Genomic DNA, 14,001 nt, shown 5'->3' with positions numbered 1-14,001 from the left:
GAATAATAAGACAGCAGGAGCCGACGGCTTACCAGCCGAGCTGCTCAAAACCGCAGGCGACACGCTGATAAGGTGTATTCATCAGCTAGTTAGCACCATCTGGCAGGAAGAACGAGTACCCGACGATTGGAACCTGAGTATCCTGTGCCCCGTCCACAAGAAGGGAGATAAGACTGTATGCTCCAACTATAGGGGAATATGTCTACTCCCTATTGCCTACAAGATCATGTCAGGGATATTGTGCGAACGACTAAAGCCTATGGTCAACGAGATAATTGGACCATACCAATGCGGCTTTAGACCTGGCAAGTCCACCATTGACCAGATATTTACCCTGCGGCAAATCCTGGAGAAGACCCAAGAGATGCATATAGATGGGATTCTACCCGGTATTTACCCATAACTTGGGTTAATGCCTGGTAAATACCCAGTAAATACCTTTTTTGGGTGTTTATTTGGGCATTTAAAAAATTTATTTTAAAATGAACATAATAAACAAGGACAAGAAAATCGGTTTAAATTCGCGGTTTCAATATTTTATATGTTTCACATCTGTTCTTAACGACAGATGTGGCTGCAGGCTGCAAAAAGTAAAATTTTTCCAGAGAGGACCAAATCTCAAGATAATCAACGAAAATCGAGGATATAGTCACATGATATATGGGATACCATGAGACCTGGTCCATCAATGGTGTTTTCCTTCTAAATATTCCAAAATACCAGAAAAGAAAAATTTACCCATTTTAATGGGTATTTACCATTTGGGTATTTACCCATTTCCCATCTCTAGAGATGCAGATCGACACCTACCACCTTTTTGTCGATTATAAAGCAGGTATTTCAAGCCATGTCTGAATTTGGTATCCCCGCGAAGCTCATCCGGCTTTGTAAAATGACTTTAACTGACACGTGTCCTCAGTTAAAATAGCAAGGAACCTCTCCGAAGAGTTTTGTACCAAAAGAGGTTTCAGACAAGGAGACAGCCCTTCATGTGATCTCTTCAAAATCCTGCAGGAAAAGGTTATACGAGTGGCAAACGTCAAAAGAAGTGGCACAATCTACGCCAATAGCCACATGAACCCGCTAAAAAGGTGTATAAATACGAACCGCTTGGCGGTGCACGCAGAATTGGCAGGCCAAGGAATATATCTACACCTCCAAATAATAGTATGCTAAGTCTAAAAAGTGAGTTTTGAAGCAGAAGCTCTCAAAGTTTGGACATTTTTTTGAACTTCAGTACTATGCTAAGTCAATAATTGTTTATAACTTCTGTTCGGCTTGACCGATCATTACCAAAATTAGACAGAATTTAAGTTAAAGGACGTTCGACACCTCCAAATAATAGCATGCTAATTCTGAAAAGCGAGTTTTGCAGCACAAGCTCTTAAAGTTTGGAAATTTCTTTGACCTTCAGTACTATGCTAAGTAAATATTTGTTTATAACTTCGGTTCGGATTGTCCGATCCTTACCAAAATTTGACAGAATTTAAGTTAAAGGACGTTAAATATAAAAATTTAAAGAAATTCAAAACATGCTAAGTCGTCTTAGCATACTATTGTTTGGAGGCGTCGATATGGCGCAAACAAGTGGACGAAGCAACAAATGGAACAAATGTTCTGTAATGGGCCAGCTAAGTAAGTAAGTAAGTTACGCTGGAAGCCCTTTATATAAATTTATTGTTTTGTAGAAGCTATAAATTTGGGGGATTTCGATAAGATGTTCAAATGTATACTCAAATACCTAAAAAAGTTAGCAGACCCTTTCATTAAAAAGACATATTTTGTATATATTTTTTAATATTTTTTATTTAACAATTTTCTAAAAAAAAAGAAAAGAAAACAAATTTGTTTACTTAAAACTAAAATATTTCACAGTTTCTAACGATTTACTTTTTCTTGTAAACATAACCACCGTTGGCAGCATATTGAGTACCAGTGACAGCTGGAGCAGAGTATGTAGTGTGAACAGCAGGAGCAGTGTAGCTAGTGGTTTGGACAGCAGGAGCGGAATAGCTGGTTTGGACAGCAGGTGCAGAGTAGCTGGTTTGGACAGCAGGAGCCGAGTAGCTGGTTTGGACAGCAGGAGCCGAGTAGCTGGTTTGGACAGCGGAGTAGCTGGTTTGGACAGCAGGTGCAGAGTAGCTGGTTTGGACAGCAGGGGCAGAGTAGCTGGTTTGGACAGCAGGAGCTGAGTAAGTGACAGCAGGAGCAGAGTAGCTTACTGAGGGAGCATAGTTGACAGCTGGAGCCGAGTAGCTTACTGAAGGAGCAGAATAGCTAATGGAAGGGGCAGAGTAGCTTACACTGGGAGCAGAGTAAGTTTGTTGAACAGCTGGGGCGGAGTAAGTTTGTTGGACAACTGGGGCGGAGTAGCTTACACTGGGAACAGAGTAAGTTTGTTGGACAGCTGGAGCAGAGTAGCTCACACTGGGAGCAGAGTAGGTTTGTTGAACAGCTGGGGCAGAGTAAGTTTGTTGGACAGCTGGGGCGTTGTAGTAAGTTTGTTGAACAGTTTGTTGTTGGACAGTTTGTTGTTGAACAGGAGGCAAGTATTCAGTGACTGGAGCAGGAGCAGTGTATTCTTGTTGAACGGTTTGTTGAACAGTTTGTTGAACTGGAGCACTGTAGGTTTGTTGAACAACTGGAGTAGAGTAGCTGGTCTCAATGCTGGTCTGTTGAGGTGGTAAATATTTCTTGGACAAGTGGCTGACATCAGCGGCAGCAACGGCCAAAAGGGCGAAAGCAATGAAGAATTTCTGCAATGATAAACACATACACATTAGAGCACAATTTTTATTATAGCATAGTTTTAGGCATGAAAACTTTTTAAGATTTTTTATTTAATATTTTTAATCACCATCACTTATTTCTTAATTTTTCATATTTTATGAATTGATAATATATTTTTGGTTTCTTGCTTTTATTAAAATAATTGTTCGCTTTTTTAATTTATTTCACCACATTCTTCTATACAACTAACCATTTTGATTGAAATAGGGGTTCTTGGATTTTACTGGAGGTAGTTTACAGTTGGAAGTAAACGTAGAAACTGATGCTGTTGGTGACCATCAGCGATTAATTTATACTAAAAAGTGATATGACTTTAGTTTAGTTGTAGTTGGCTAAACACGTCAACAACAAAATGCCAAGATCCAACAAAACAGAGACAACAAGGCGTTTCATAATTCTTTGTGTGATTTTTTATGTTCAAAAATCTCATAAATTTGATGGTTATTTGCCCAAGAAAACACATTGCTATAGTTTAAGTAAACGTAAACACACTAACAACTAAAAACATACCATCATATGCCAATACAAATGCTAATAATCTGCATTCACAACATCTACCTACCTACCTACATAATTGACCCACTCCCCTCATCGACAAGAGACACATTATTGGTGATAATAAGAAAAGGCCTAAAACTTGTTTTATTCATTTGCAACATTTTTGGGATATTAAAGGTGTGAAGTTTTATCTCTTTGTGAATATTTACTAGAATTCAATCGAAAAAAAGGCCTTCCAATACATTTTTTGACCATTCTATTGTTTGCTAATGCAGTTCAACTAACATAAATTTTTGATCTCTTAAAAATAAAATGTAAATTAATAATATTCATATTATCAAACTGACTGACGACACAAGCTTTGATCGAATTAACAAACATAGTCATAGCAGCATAAATGTGGGGTATTCGTAGTCATGACACCAAAACTGCGATACTTTCAAATCAGTATTGAAATCGGTGCGTTAAATTCAAGATCAACCTTTTAGGAGCCGAAAAGAAAAGCTTGCATTGTTTCATTATTACAAATTAGGACGATGTGTAACAACAAGCAGATAATTGTAACTTTAAATTTTTGAAAAAAATGCATTGATTGTTTTAAAATAGCGGTTAGAAAAACTTCAATCATCCTTAACAAAACAGCAAAATTTTTGGCTGTTTAAATAGATAAGATATCAAAATATAAATCCTAGAATGGAACATCATCGTAGCAGTTTGTAAAAGAACATATGTAGTATACAAAGACAAATATTCAAAAATGTGTATGGGGAACCAGGGTTGTGGTAATTATACCCCACACCACACCGTGGAATGGATATAATAACTTCATCGTTTTTTCCTGGTCAAAGTCCTGTAACTTTTGAACGGATAGCGATATTTTAATAATTCTTGTTTTGTTAGATATACAACACTAGCAAAATACCCGCTACTTCGTATGCGGAAAAGGAATAATATACAAATAAACAATATTTAATAGGGAGAACACTGAAAATGTTGTTGTACTAATAGCTATTTTAATTGATATTTAATTTCCTTAAAGTACCGCTAGTACACGTTTTGTTTGAATTTCAAAAAAAAAAAAGACCTCTACACTTCAACAGCGGCCTACATTTTAAATTTCAGTCATATGTAACAGTTAATTCTTGAGACATTTTATTTTAGGCCTTTTTTTCTCAGGATGTAAAAACCTTCAGTACATTATTTAGAAACCGAATTCTTGTTAACCTAGAAACAATAGTAGATTATTCAGTACAATTTTTAAAATCCAGGACCTTAGCTCAAACGTTGTAGAAACATTTCCTACATTTAAAGGCGGATTTAAATAAATATTCTAATCCAATCTCAACAGTGATCCTCATAACAAATTTCATTTATCGATTCACCCAATACCAGTGCTTCAACATATAGTATTATTTAGTAATTCTAGTACACTTATTGTACGACCACCTCTACCAATGAACCTGACAAATCAATAATATATCAGAATTTCACTTCTATTCCTTAGCCTAATACAAAATGTATTGCAATTTTGTACTTTTCACGCACTAATGATATAATTCCATCTTCCAACCCAACGTCAAATTTAATAGCATTTAGTACATTTCGTATTTCTCAATAAATCATCCAGCCCTCAGTCTAATTTTAGAATTTGTATGCATTTTAAAAAATCCGTATCCAAATGCCAACATAATCCCTCATACAACAATTTCACCTATGCACTATAGGTAATTTGCCCAGTTTTTGAGGCAAAAAGTCGATTTTGCAACTTTTAATAATAATAATTTTTTAGTTGGCATTAAAAAAAGAACATGTCAAAATTTGTTAATATGAATGATATATTTCAAAACAGCGTCATTATCGCGGTTTAAATTGCAGTCAAAGTGAGAATTTCGAAGAAGAACTAAAATATATATATATATTGTAAGACATATTTCAATGTATTTAAAACCGCGGAAAAATAAACCAAATGTAAATATATGTAAAATGGAATAGATTGGTAATTGCGAGAGGAATTTATTTAATATATAAAATAGCTTAAACATTATGGGTAGCGACGAAAAAACACAAAAAGTCAAAAATAAATATTTTATTTTTCTTAAACTCACTTCATATAGACTTATACTAAATTGGCCGTGTTTGGCCGTGATTCTGCTATTGGGAATATCTTCAGCAAAGGGTTCTGAATCAACTACATAATTACCAAGGTGCGATTTTTTGCGTTTTTTGAGTTATATCTCTTTTTTGAAGGTGCCCTCCTTGCAGAAAAATATATATTTTTTTAATTTTTTGTTTGGTGAAGGAAATATTAAATACGAAAAAGCATCCGATTTGACCTAAAAAGACATTTTCTTTAAAGAAATTTTCACCATGTGTTCTAAAAATGTACATACGTGTTGTGGTCAACATTTTTGTTAATTATAGTTGTAATAAGTTCTAATTAGGGATCATGATTGCGTGATTTATTTGGTCTTTTAAAAATAAAGATCTTTTCGCGAATAAATATTTTAAACATATCAATTTTTATACAAATCTTTTGGCGGATCAGTACTTTAGTTCATTGTAACCGTTTTTCTTTTATTGTAACCGCTTTTATTGGGTTGGAACGGATAAAATAGGTAAAATGAGAATAGGGGGTAGGAAAAAGAAAAGTTGTTCGTTATATCCTGCTTTCGTTATAGACGTATTCGTCTGTAAAATTTTTATTAAAGCCTACTTTTAAATATAATATATTTAAATATTTGAAACAGTGCTTAAATTCGTCGCTATCCGCTTCTGCTTTAAAGCGGGCCTGAAAATCGTAATAAATTGTAAAAAATTCTATTCGCGGGTAACAGCTTTTGTTTGTTATAGTCGTGGTCGTTTTAAGAAGTTGAATGTGTGTACAAATATTAAGAAAAATTCTTTGGAAACATAAAACTTTGTTCGCTATAAACGCAGTTTCTTATAACCGATGTTCGCTATATCCGAATTTTACGTTGTAATTTTTTGTTTTATCTTACTTTTGCATATAAAGCAATAAAAATGTATAAAAAGCCCACATATCCACCGCTATTAATTTTTGCCTCAAAAACAGGCTAAATTACCTATAGTGCTATGTATATCCCTTCATGCAACACCAAACAGGTACCAACTTTAATACTTATAGTATGTATAAGTTTCAAAAATTACTTCCTTTTATATCCCAACCGCGAATTAGTATTTTTAGTATACATTAGTACGAATTTCTAAAACATACTCTCTATCTCCACTCTAAACCGTAACTACTATGCTAATACCAGATTTCACAATTTCAGCTCTACGCCTTTACACAATTACAATTTGGACCAAATTCTGTGCCACTTAGTAATTTTCGTACACTTATTGCACGTATATCCACAACCACACCCATATCTCAACCCTACACACCAACAGCGGCTATAATACCAAATTTCCGAATTCCAGCTCTATTCATAATACCATTAATACTTTTCGTATGAAAGTACGAATTTCAATAACTATCTCCAACAGTAATTGCGAATTTCAGGATTCCACATCTATCCGTCCACCCAAATCTAAATTTTTTTTTCATAAGTACGAATTTCCAAAACTACCTCAATGCTACACTCCATAAGTAATCTTAATTATAAATTTCAGGATTCCAGCTCTATATGTTCACCCAAATCCAAAATGTACAAAAATTAATAGCGTTTAGTACTTTCCGTACCTATAAGTACGAATTTCCCATAAGGGGTAGTTTACACTATATGTAAATGTCATATGACATGAAATTTTCCATCGTTATATATTCGCTAATATGTGTAATTTGAATATTTTCCTTACGCCATTAACTCTGTGCGTCCGCACCAGCAAAAATGTAAAAAAACTACGTCTCCACATTGCCTCCTTGGGTAAATATGGAATGTTTTTATTTCGTGTCATATGACATTGATAGATCGTGTAAAGTACCTCTAAGTAATCTTTATTCCAAATTACAGAATTCCAGCTTTATCCGTACACCTACATTTAAATTGTACGAATTTTCAGGACTAAGTCAATCCTACAGTCCAACAGTAATCTTAATTCCAAATTTCAGGATTCCAGCTCTGTTCGTTCCCCAAAATCGAAATTGTGCCACATTTAGTACTTATCGTTCCCATATGTACGAATTTCCAAAACTTCCTCAATCCTACACTCCAACAGTAACCGTAACTCGAAATTTCAGGATTCCAGCTGTATCCGTTCACCCAGATATAAATTGTACCAAATTTAGTACCATTTAGTACTTTTCGTACCCATAAGTACAAATTTCCAAAACTACCTCAATTCTACAGTCCATAAGTAATCTTAATACTAAATTTCAGGATTCCACCTGTATCCGTTCACCCAGATATCAATTGTACCAAACTTAGTATCATTTAGTACTTTCCGTACCCATAAGTACGAATTTCCGAAGCTACCTCAATCCTACAATCCATAAGTAATTTTAATTCCAAATATCAGGATTACAGCTATATCCGTCCACCTAAATTTAAATTGTACCAAATTAAGTACCATTTAGTACTTTCCGTACCCATAAGTAGGAACTTCCAAGACTAAGTCAATCCTACAGTAATCTTAAGTCCAAATTGCGGGATCCCAGCTCTATTGTTCCCCCAAATCCAAATTGTACCAAATTTAGTACTTTTCGTACCCCACGGTGCTCTTGAAACAATTTTAAATGGAAGGTACTTACCTCGGAATTTTTTGCGGATTCTGAAACTACAATGTTTATAGATGAGAACAATCAAAAAACCAAAAAAATCGCCGGAGCGCTTTTTAAATAAATCGCGATTTAAGTTGACATTTTTAGGGGTTGTTTAGGTTTTCGCGATTTTGCTTATAAACCACTAAGCTCTTTTATATATATAGATAATCACGATGGATTATCACATTCGGTGGTAGTTTCAGAGGAATACAAGGTTAAAGTTAAACTTTTGAGTTTTTTTTTGCTATTTTTCATCAAAATATGAGTGTTTTTGTATTTTTCATATATTCCTATATATAAAAATTGCCAAACACCAATAAAATACTATAAAGACACCAGAAAACTAAAAATGTTTGTTTAAAAAAAAATAATTTTGTTTTTTCAAAATAGTCTGGCTTAATCCCATTGTTGTTGTTTTAATATTTTAAAACAACTATTTTATTAGTGGAAAAGATTTGGCATTGTTCGCCAAGGGGTAAGGCAGGGAATACTATAGTTTCGATCCACGCCACTGGATCTCATCAGTTCCCTTGTTTCTTGTTTGTGGATATTCTCCACCGAAGTTATTTTTCAATAACTTCTTCAACAAGAAACTTTTGTTGTTTTTGCTGTAAAGCAGACCAACCAAATTTGGTGTGTGCATTCGTCTAAATTAGACGACACATACAAGTGGAAGAGGTTTGAATTGTTTTCGCAGACACTTTCGTCGGAGTTGTATGAGGTTGCCAAGGAAAAACTTCTCATTGAACTTTTTTCTTCGCTTACCTTTATACTTCGAGATGACGATTGATGTTTGGGTATAAAAAGTTTCTTGTTGAAGAAGTTATTGAAAAATAACTTCGGTGGAGAATATCCACAAACAAGAAACAAGGGAACTGATGAGATCCAGTGGCGTGGATCGAAACTATAGTATTCCCTGCCTTACCCCTTGGCGAACAATGCCAAATCTTTTCAACTAATAAAATAGTTGTTTTAAAATATTAAAACAACAACAGTGGGATTAAGCCAGACTATTTTGAAAAAACTAAATTGCAAACGCTATCCCAATAAAAAAAAAACGCCACAATGCTTCAAAAAATAATTTTTACAAAAATTTAAAAAATACTTCTTGGTTTTTTATTAAACTCATATACTCAACAAAATGTCGATTTGTGCAAAAAAGCTATAATTAATATGGGAAATGGTACGGAAAATCAAACAATCTTACCATTGTAATTTCAAAAAAAAAAAAAAAACGTGTAAGCAAAGGCTAAAAACGGACGGGGCCAACCATGTGATACCCTACACCAAAACCTCTAGGAATTATATATGTGCAACCGCCTTGCACGCTGAATGTCCGGGTTCGATTCCAAGGCCTGGCCACATCAAATTTTCAACGGTAGCAAAATACCCCTTATTAATGTTGACGATATTTCCTTAGTATTTCCGCCATGAAAAACGTCTCAACTAGTGGAAACTTAGGACACGTCGCACATTGGGGCAAGATTCCAAATAACTGAGATTAATTCAGGGAAGCATTTGAGTGACCTAATGTTTATAGTTTTCGAATGTTTACACTGAATAACGGAACACAGTTTTGGTGCAAATTGAGGGATTGGAGAGGTATATTCGAAGCTCTCATAAATGGGTACCATAAAAACTATGAAGTGTTTTGACGGTTTTGCCTACATTTCTTATTTGATGAATCTAAAATTTTCCAACATAATAAATTATTGGTTAAGCTAATATTTGGCAAAAAATTATTCAAGGATATCTCCCGATTTTATGTATTTCGAGGGTCTTGGCCACATTTTTTAGTACATTTATCTGTAAATTAGGATTTATAGTTCTGAATGCCTAAAAATTCATAGTTTGATACTTTGTCAATATAGGTCAATGTCAATGTCCTCTTCTTTTTTAACTCTAAATACTTTTCAAAAATAGGGAAAAATGGATACCTTTATCAAATGCGCAAGCAAGACGCTATTTTTGTTTGCGCAATATCAAAGACAACAATCAAGAGAAAAATACAAAAACATTTCTCACGACCTTCTCGACACTCTTTTTTGTTATACTCCAATACATTTCAAAATTATGCAAAATCTGGACACATTTTAACGAATTTTTTAAACACATTTCTGCAAGACTTTTTCAGTACAATTTTTTTCCTAAAATATTAGGAATTACTTACCTCTGTTTGAAATATCCATTTTGAAAATGGCAGTTTATGTAGGAAAAACTACGTTATATCGATTTAAAAGCAGTAAAATTTAATACTTTTCACCTGCTTTTTACATTTTAAAAATATGTTCAACTTTAACACTGTGCTACACGAAAAGTAAACAACATACGACTTTGCTATTTTGGCTAGTGAGGTAGAATTTTGTACTCGTTAACCCTGTCAAGACAAAAATTTGTGTTTCAATTTTTCAATTAAGACCCGTTTTTTTCAATCTTGCCCCAACGTACGCCGTTCGGACTCAGCGATAAAAACGAGTCCACATATCAATAACTTAATATGAATCCATTGGCATAAGAGAAGCTGCCCTTGTCCCTACTGGGATGTTTGTGGAACAATTATATAAATTATACATTTCTAAAAAATATTCGAAATTGGAAAATTCACATTGATTAGCCCCTACTGCTAAATTTTGAAATTGTGTTTGAATGTCAGGTTCGTTTTCGGAATACACCTAAAATAAATAAATATATATACACTGCAATTTACCATGTCTCTGATATTTATATTTGGGAAAATTGTGAGTTTATTGAAGATCTATCGTCCAAAAATTGTGCACTTGTACCTCACATATGCTTGATAATGCACGTAATTTTGTTCTTTTCAGGGTATTTTGAAAATAGTTCATTGTGAATATATATTGTGATATCAAAAATATATTTTATACCGGTAGAAATAACTAATAACGAATAGAAATTAAAATAATTTGGATGCAAGCAATTAAAAAAAAGCCAGAATTATTTATATTCAATTACACACAAAAAAAAAATAACACAATAATTACGCCATATAAAAATATATTGATTTTATACCATGAGTTTGCTTCAAAATATGTGGAATGTGTAGGTATCGTAATGTGGGGCTATACCAAATCAATTTTAGTAAGCTATGTATATTCTGATTTTTGAAAAAGTTTGAGAATTATTTTTCGGTTTTCTAATTTTTGTTGGAGCCGGCAGGGATTTTTCGAACTTTTGGACCATTATATCAGGAAGTATGCACTTACCTCTGAAAAATTGTACTGTTGTAATAGGGACCGTGAAAAGAACCCTCTTAAAAAAAAAATCAAATAGATCCGATACGCGTCCTCAAACTGCAGCACGTGACCAAAATTTTTTAAGTTCATGTTAGCGAAAATTCCTTATTTAGCAATGATGTAAACCTTATTTTATACTTATATTACTGATGAAATAGTGACGTAAGAATTCTCGTTTTCAGAACTTTTTTAACAATATATCAGAGTTAATATATGTTCAAAACAATGTTGTCCAATGGAGTATACAATCGGAGAACCTTAGAAATATCTTAACATTTAATTTTGTTGTTAACATGGAATGTTGAGGACCATTCCTTTGTTTACTACTTCACAAAAGTTCAAAATCACGACTTCAATTTTCCAAGGAAAATGGGTTTATTAAAGAATTGATTTATGCAGATTTATGTCGCCCAATCGTTCATCTGTCAATAGACTATTTTGGCGTCCAATCGTCGGACTTCTCTTATAGAAATTCTGGATTACTATCGTGGATTTTCTCATAAACTGATCAGGAACTAGGAAAACTCTTGTCTTGTCAGTCTTGACTACATTTAAAACGAAATTCTGGCGCCCAAAATTTTAGCAAAAATCCATAAACACAATTTTTCCCAATTTACATTTTTTATACTCTCATCGAAATAATGGTTTTAGTGCCAAAGTGTGTTTGGAAGAAATCTGTCAAAAAATTGGGAGTCGACTTAGATATGTTCGTCCGTCTGCATAGCTTCCTTTATGCTAATAATTTAGTTATAAGTAAAAATATGAACTAAATAAATTAATAAATAAAAATACATATCTGGAAACGCTTTGCTTTTTGCAATAATTGTTCTCGGGGCCCCTACTACTACAATACAAATTTTTGTCAGGGACAAGTCCATACTTCCAGACAAAATGGCCCGAAAACTGTAAGGAACACCTACGTCCATCATGTGTAGTGGCTGGTGCGCACGACAACTTTCGAACCGGATATGGCTTTGGTCCAAACATTAGCTATATTTCTGCGAGCCTTATATAAAGTTCGTAGATGGTGATTTTCGTTCTATTCCTTCTGGTATTTGATATTGATCTTGAGATCTTGACGAATCTGAATCTGTTTCCGATCAGTTTTTTTATTTCGTTTGTCGTTAAAGGGTCCTCTGCCGAAGAAGGAAAAGGGAACAATTCAAGAAATGTGCATCCATTGAAAGTTCTTCCCAAAATACAATTCAAAGAGTAATCGACAGAAAAATCCCTGAAGATAAAATACAATGTAATTTCCAAATATTGGAAATAATATGCAATAAATAAAATATAAACATTGACCTCTATCTCAATAATCTTGTCTTTATTAAAATTCGAAAGGTCGAACAAAACATACAAATACGACATTTTTCTAGATGTTGTTTATAAACCAAAGTATTGGAGGTAATACGCTACAAACGTCTGCCTACGTCGCACTGTGGTTCCGCCGGTCAAAAATCGAAAAATTTATGTCGACAAATTTGATTGCGATTGAAATAAATATTCTCTCAACACATTCAATTTTTATTATCCAGTACTTATTTGCCAATTTGCAGCGGTAATATGCCAAGTTAAGTCAAAGAAATTGAAATTTGTATGTTGTACCTTAAAAACGAAAAAAAAAATCCGCAAAGCATTCGTAGTTTATGAGTGAAATTATAACAAAATTAAGAGGTAAATGTACAATTTCCAAAATGAAACTTATAGTTGATGGCATTAACAATATTCTTACGAAAAAAACAAATTCAAAATTCGGTTTCTAAATTCCTTAAAAATAAATTCTTTGTAAATGACTTTTTGTGCTATTTTTAATATCATTGCTATAAATTTATGCAGAGATTTATTAATGTTGGCCCCGTAAGGCAAGTCCATATTTTTCTTAAAATAAAGAGGAAGGTCTCTAGTTTACTATAAAAAGAAATCCAGCTGCCACCATCTGCCACCCTGTAAGTTATTCCCCTTATACCACGCCTGTAAAATCGCCAAACTTCCGAAAATCGGGAGGTACGTTTATATGGGAGCTATACCGAAACGTGGGCCTATATTAAAAATTTTTTGCAAGGAGGTATGGTGTTCCCTCAGAACTTAAAATGCAAAATTACAGCCAAATCAGTTGGAAAATTTGGCTAAAATCGTCAAAATACCGAATATCGGGAGGTACGTTTATATGGGAGCTATACCTAAACTTGGACCTATATTGAACATTTTTTGCACGGACGTATGATCTTCCCTCCAAAGTCAAAGTACACAATTACTCGGTTAGAAAATATGGCTAAAATCGTCAAAATACCGAATATAGGGAGGTACGTTTATATGGGAGCTATACCTAAAATTGGACATAAATTGAACATTTCTTGCAAGGTGGTATGTTGTTCCCTCAGAACACAAAATGCAAAATTACAGCCAAATCGACTGAAAAATTTGGCTAAAATCGTCAAAATATAAAAAAATCGGCGGTACCTTTATATGTGGACCTACTTCCATTAAATTAATTTTCTCCCTTTCGGGCTCTTTATAAAACTATGTTTAAAATTTCGAGGTGTTAACTCGATTAGAACTATTTTTGGCACTCTTTCCATACAAGTGGGACCACTGTGCGTCGGTGGAATCGGTATATCTGTTCGAAAGTTATCGTGCGCACCAGCCAGCTAGACAGTAAGAGAGACAGATGAACGGACAGGGCTAAATCGACTCCTATGAATTTCGTCCAAACATACTTGGGGTCTAAACCCGTTC

General features: G+C 33.9%; 1 protein-coding gene across 1 annotated transcript; it reads right to left on the bottom strand.

Moving 5' to 3' along the window:
• Positions 1-1,880: 1,880 nt before the first annotated feature.
• Positions 1,881-3,035, bottom strand: LOC141400050 (uncharacterized). Its single transcript, XM_073979455.1, has 2 exons — positions 2,981-3,035; positions 1,881-2,756 (listed from the first exon to the last, which is right to left on the bottom strand). The coding sequence occupies exons 1-2, from the start codon at positions 2,981-2,983 to the stop codon at positions 1,887-1,889; spliced, it is 873 nt and encodes a 290-aa protein (XP_073835556.1). The 5' UTR covers positions 2,984-3,035; the 3' UTR covers positions 1,881-1,886.
• Positions 3,036-14,001: the final 10,966 nt, after the last annotated feature.

This window comes from Musca autumnalis, unplaced genomic scaffold, assembly GCF_047663935.1.
Source record: "Musca autumnalis isolate F117 unplaced genomic scaffold, ASM4766393v1 scaffold_3, whole genome shotgun sequence".
Lineage (NCBI taxonomy): Eukaryota > Metazoa > Arthropoda > Insecta > Diptera > Muscidae > Musca > Musca autumnalis.
Note: the sequence above shows the minus strand (reverse complement) of the source record. Positions and strands in the feature narration are given on the sequence as shown.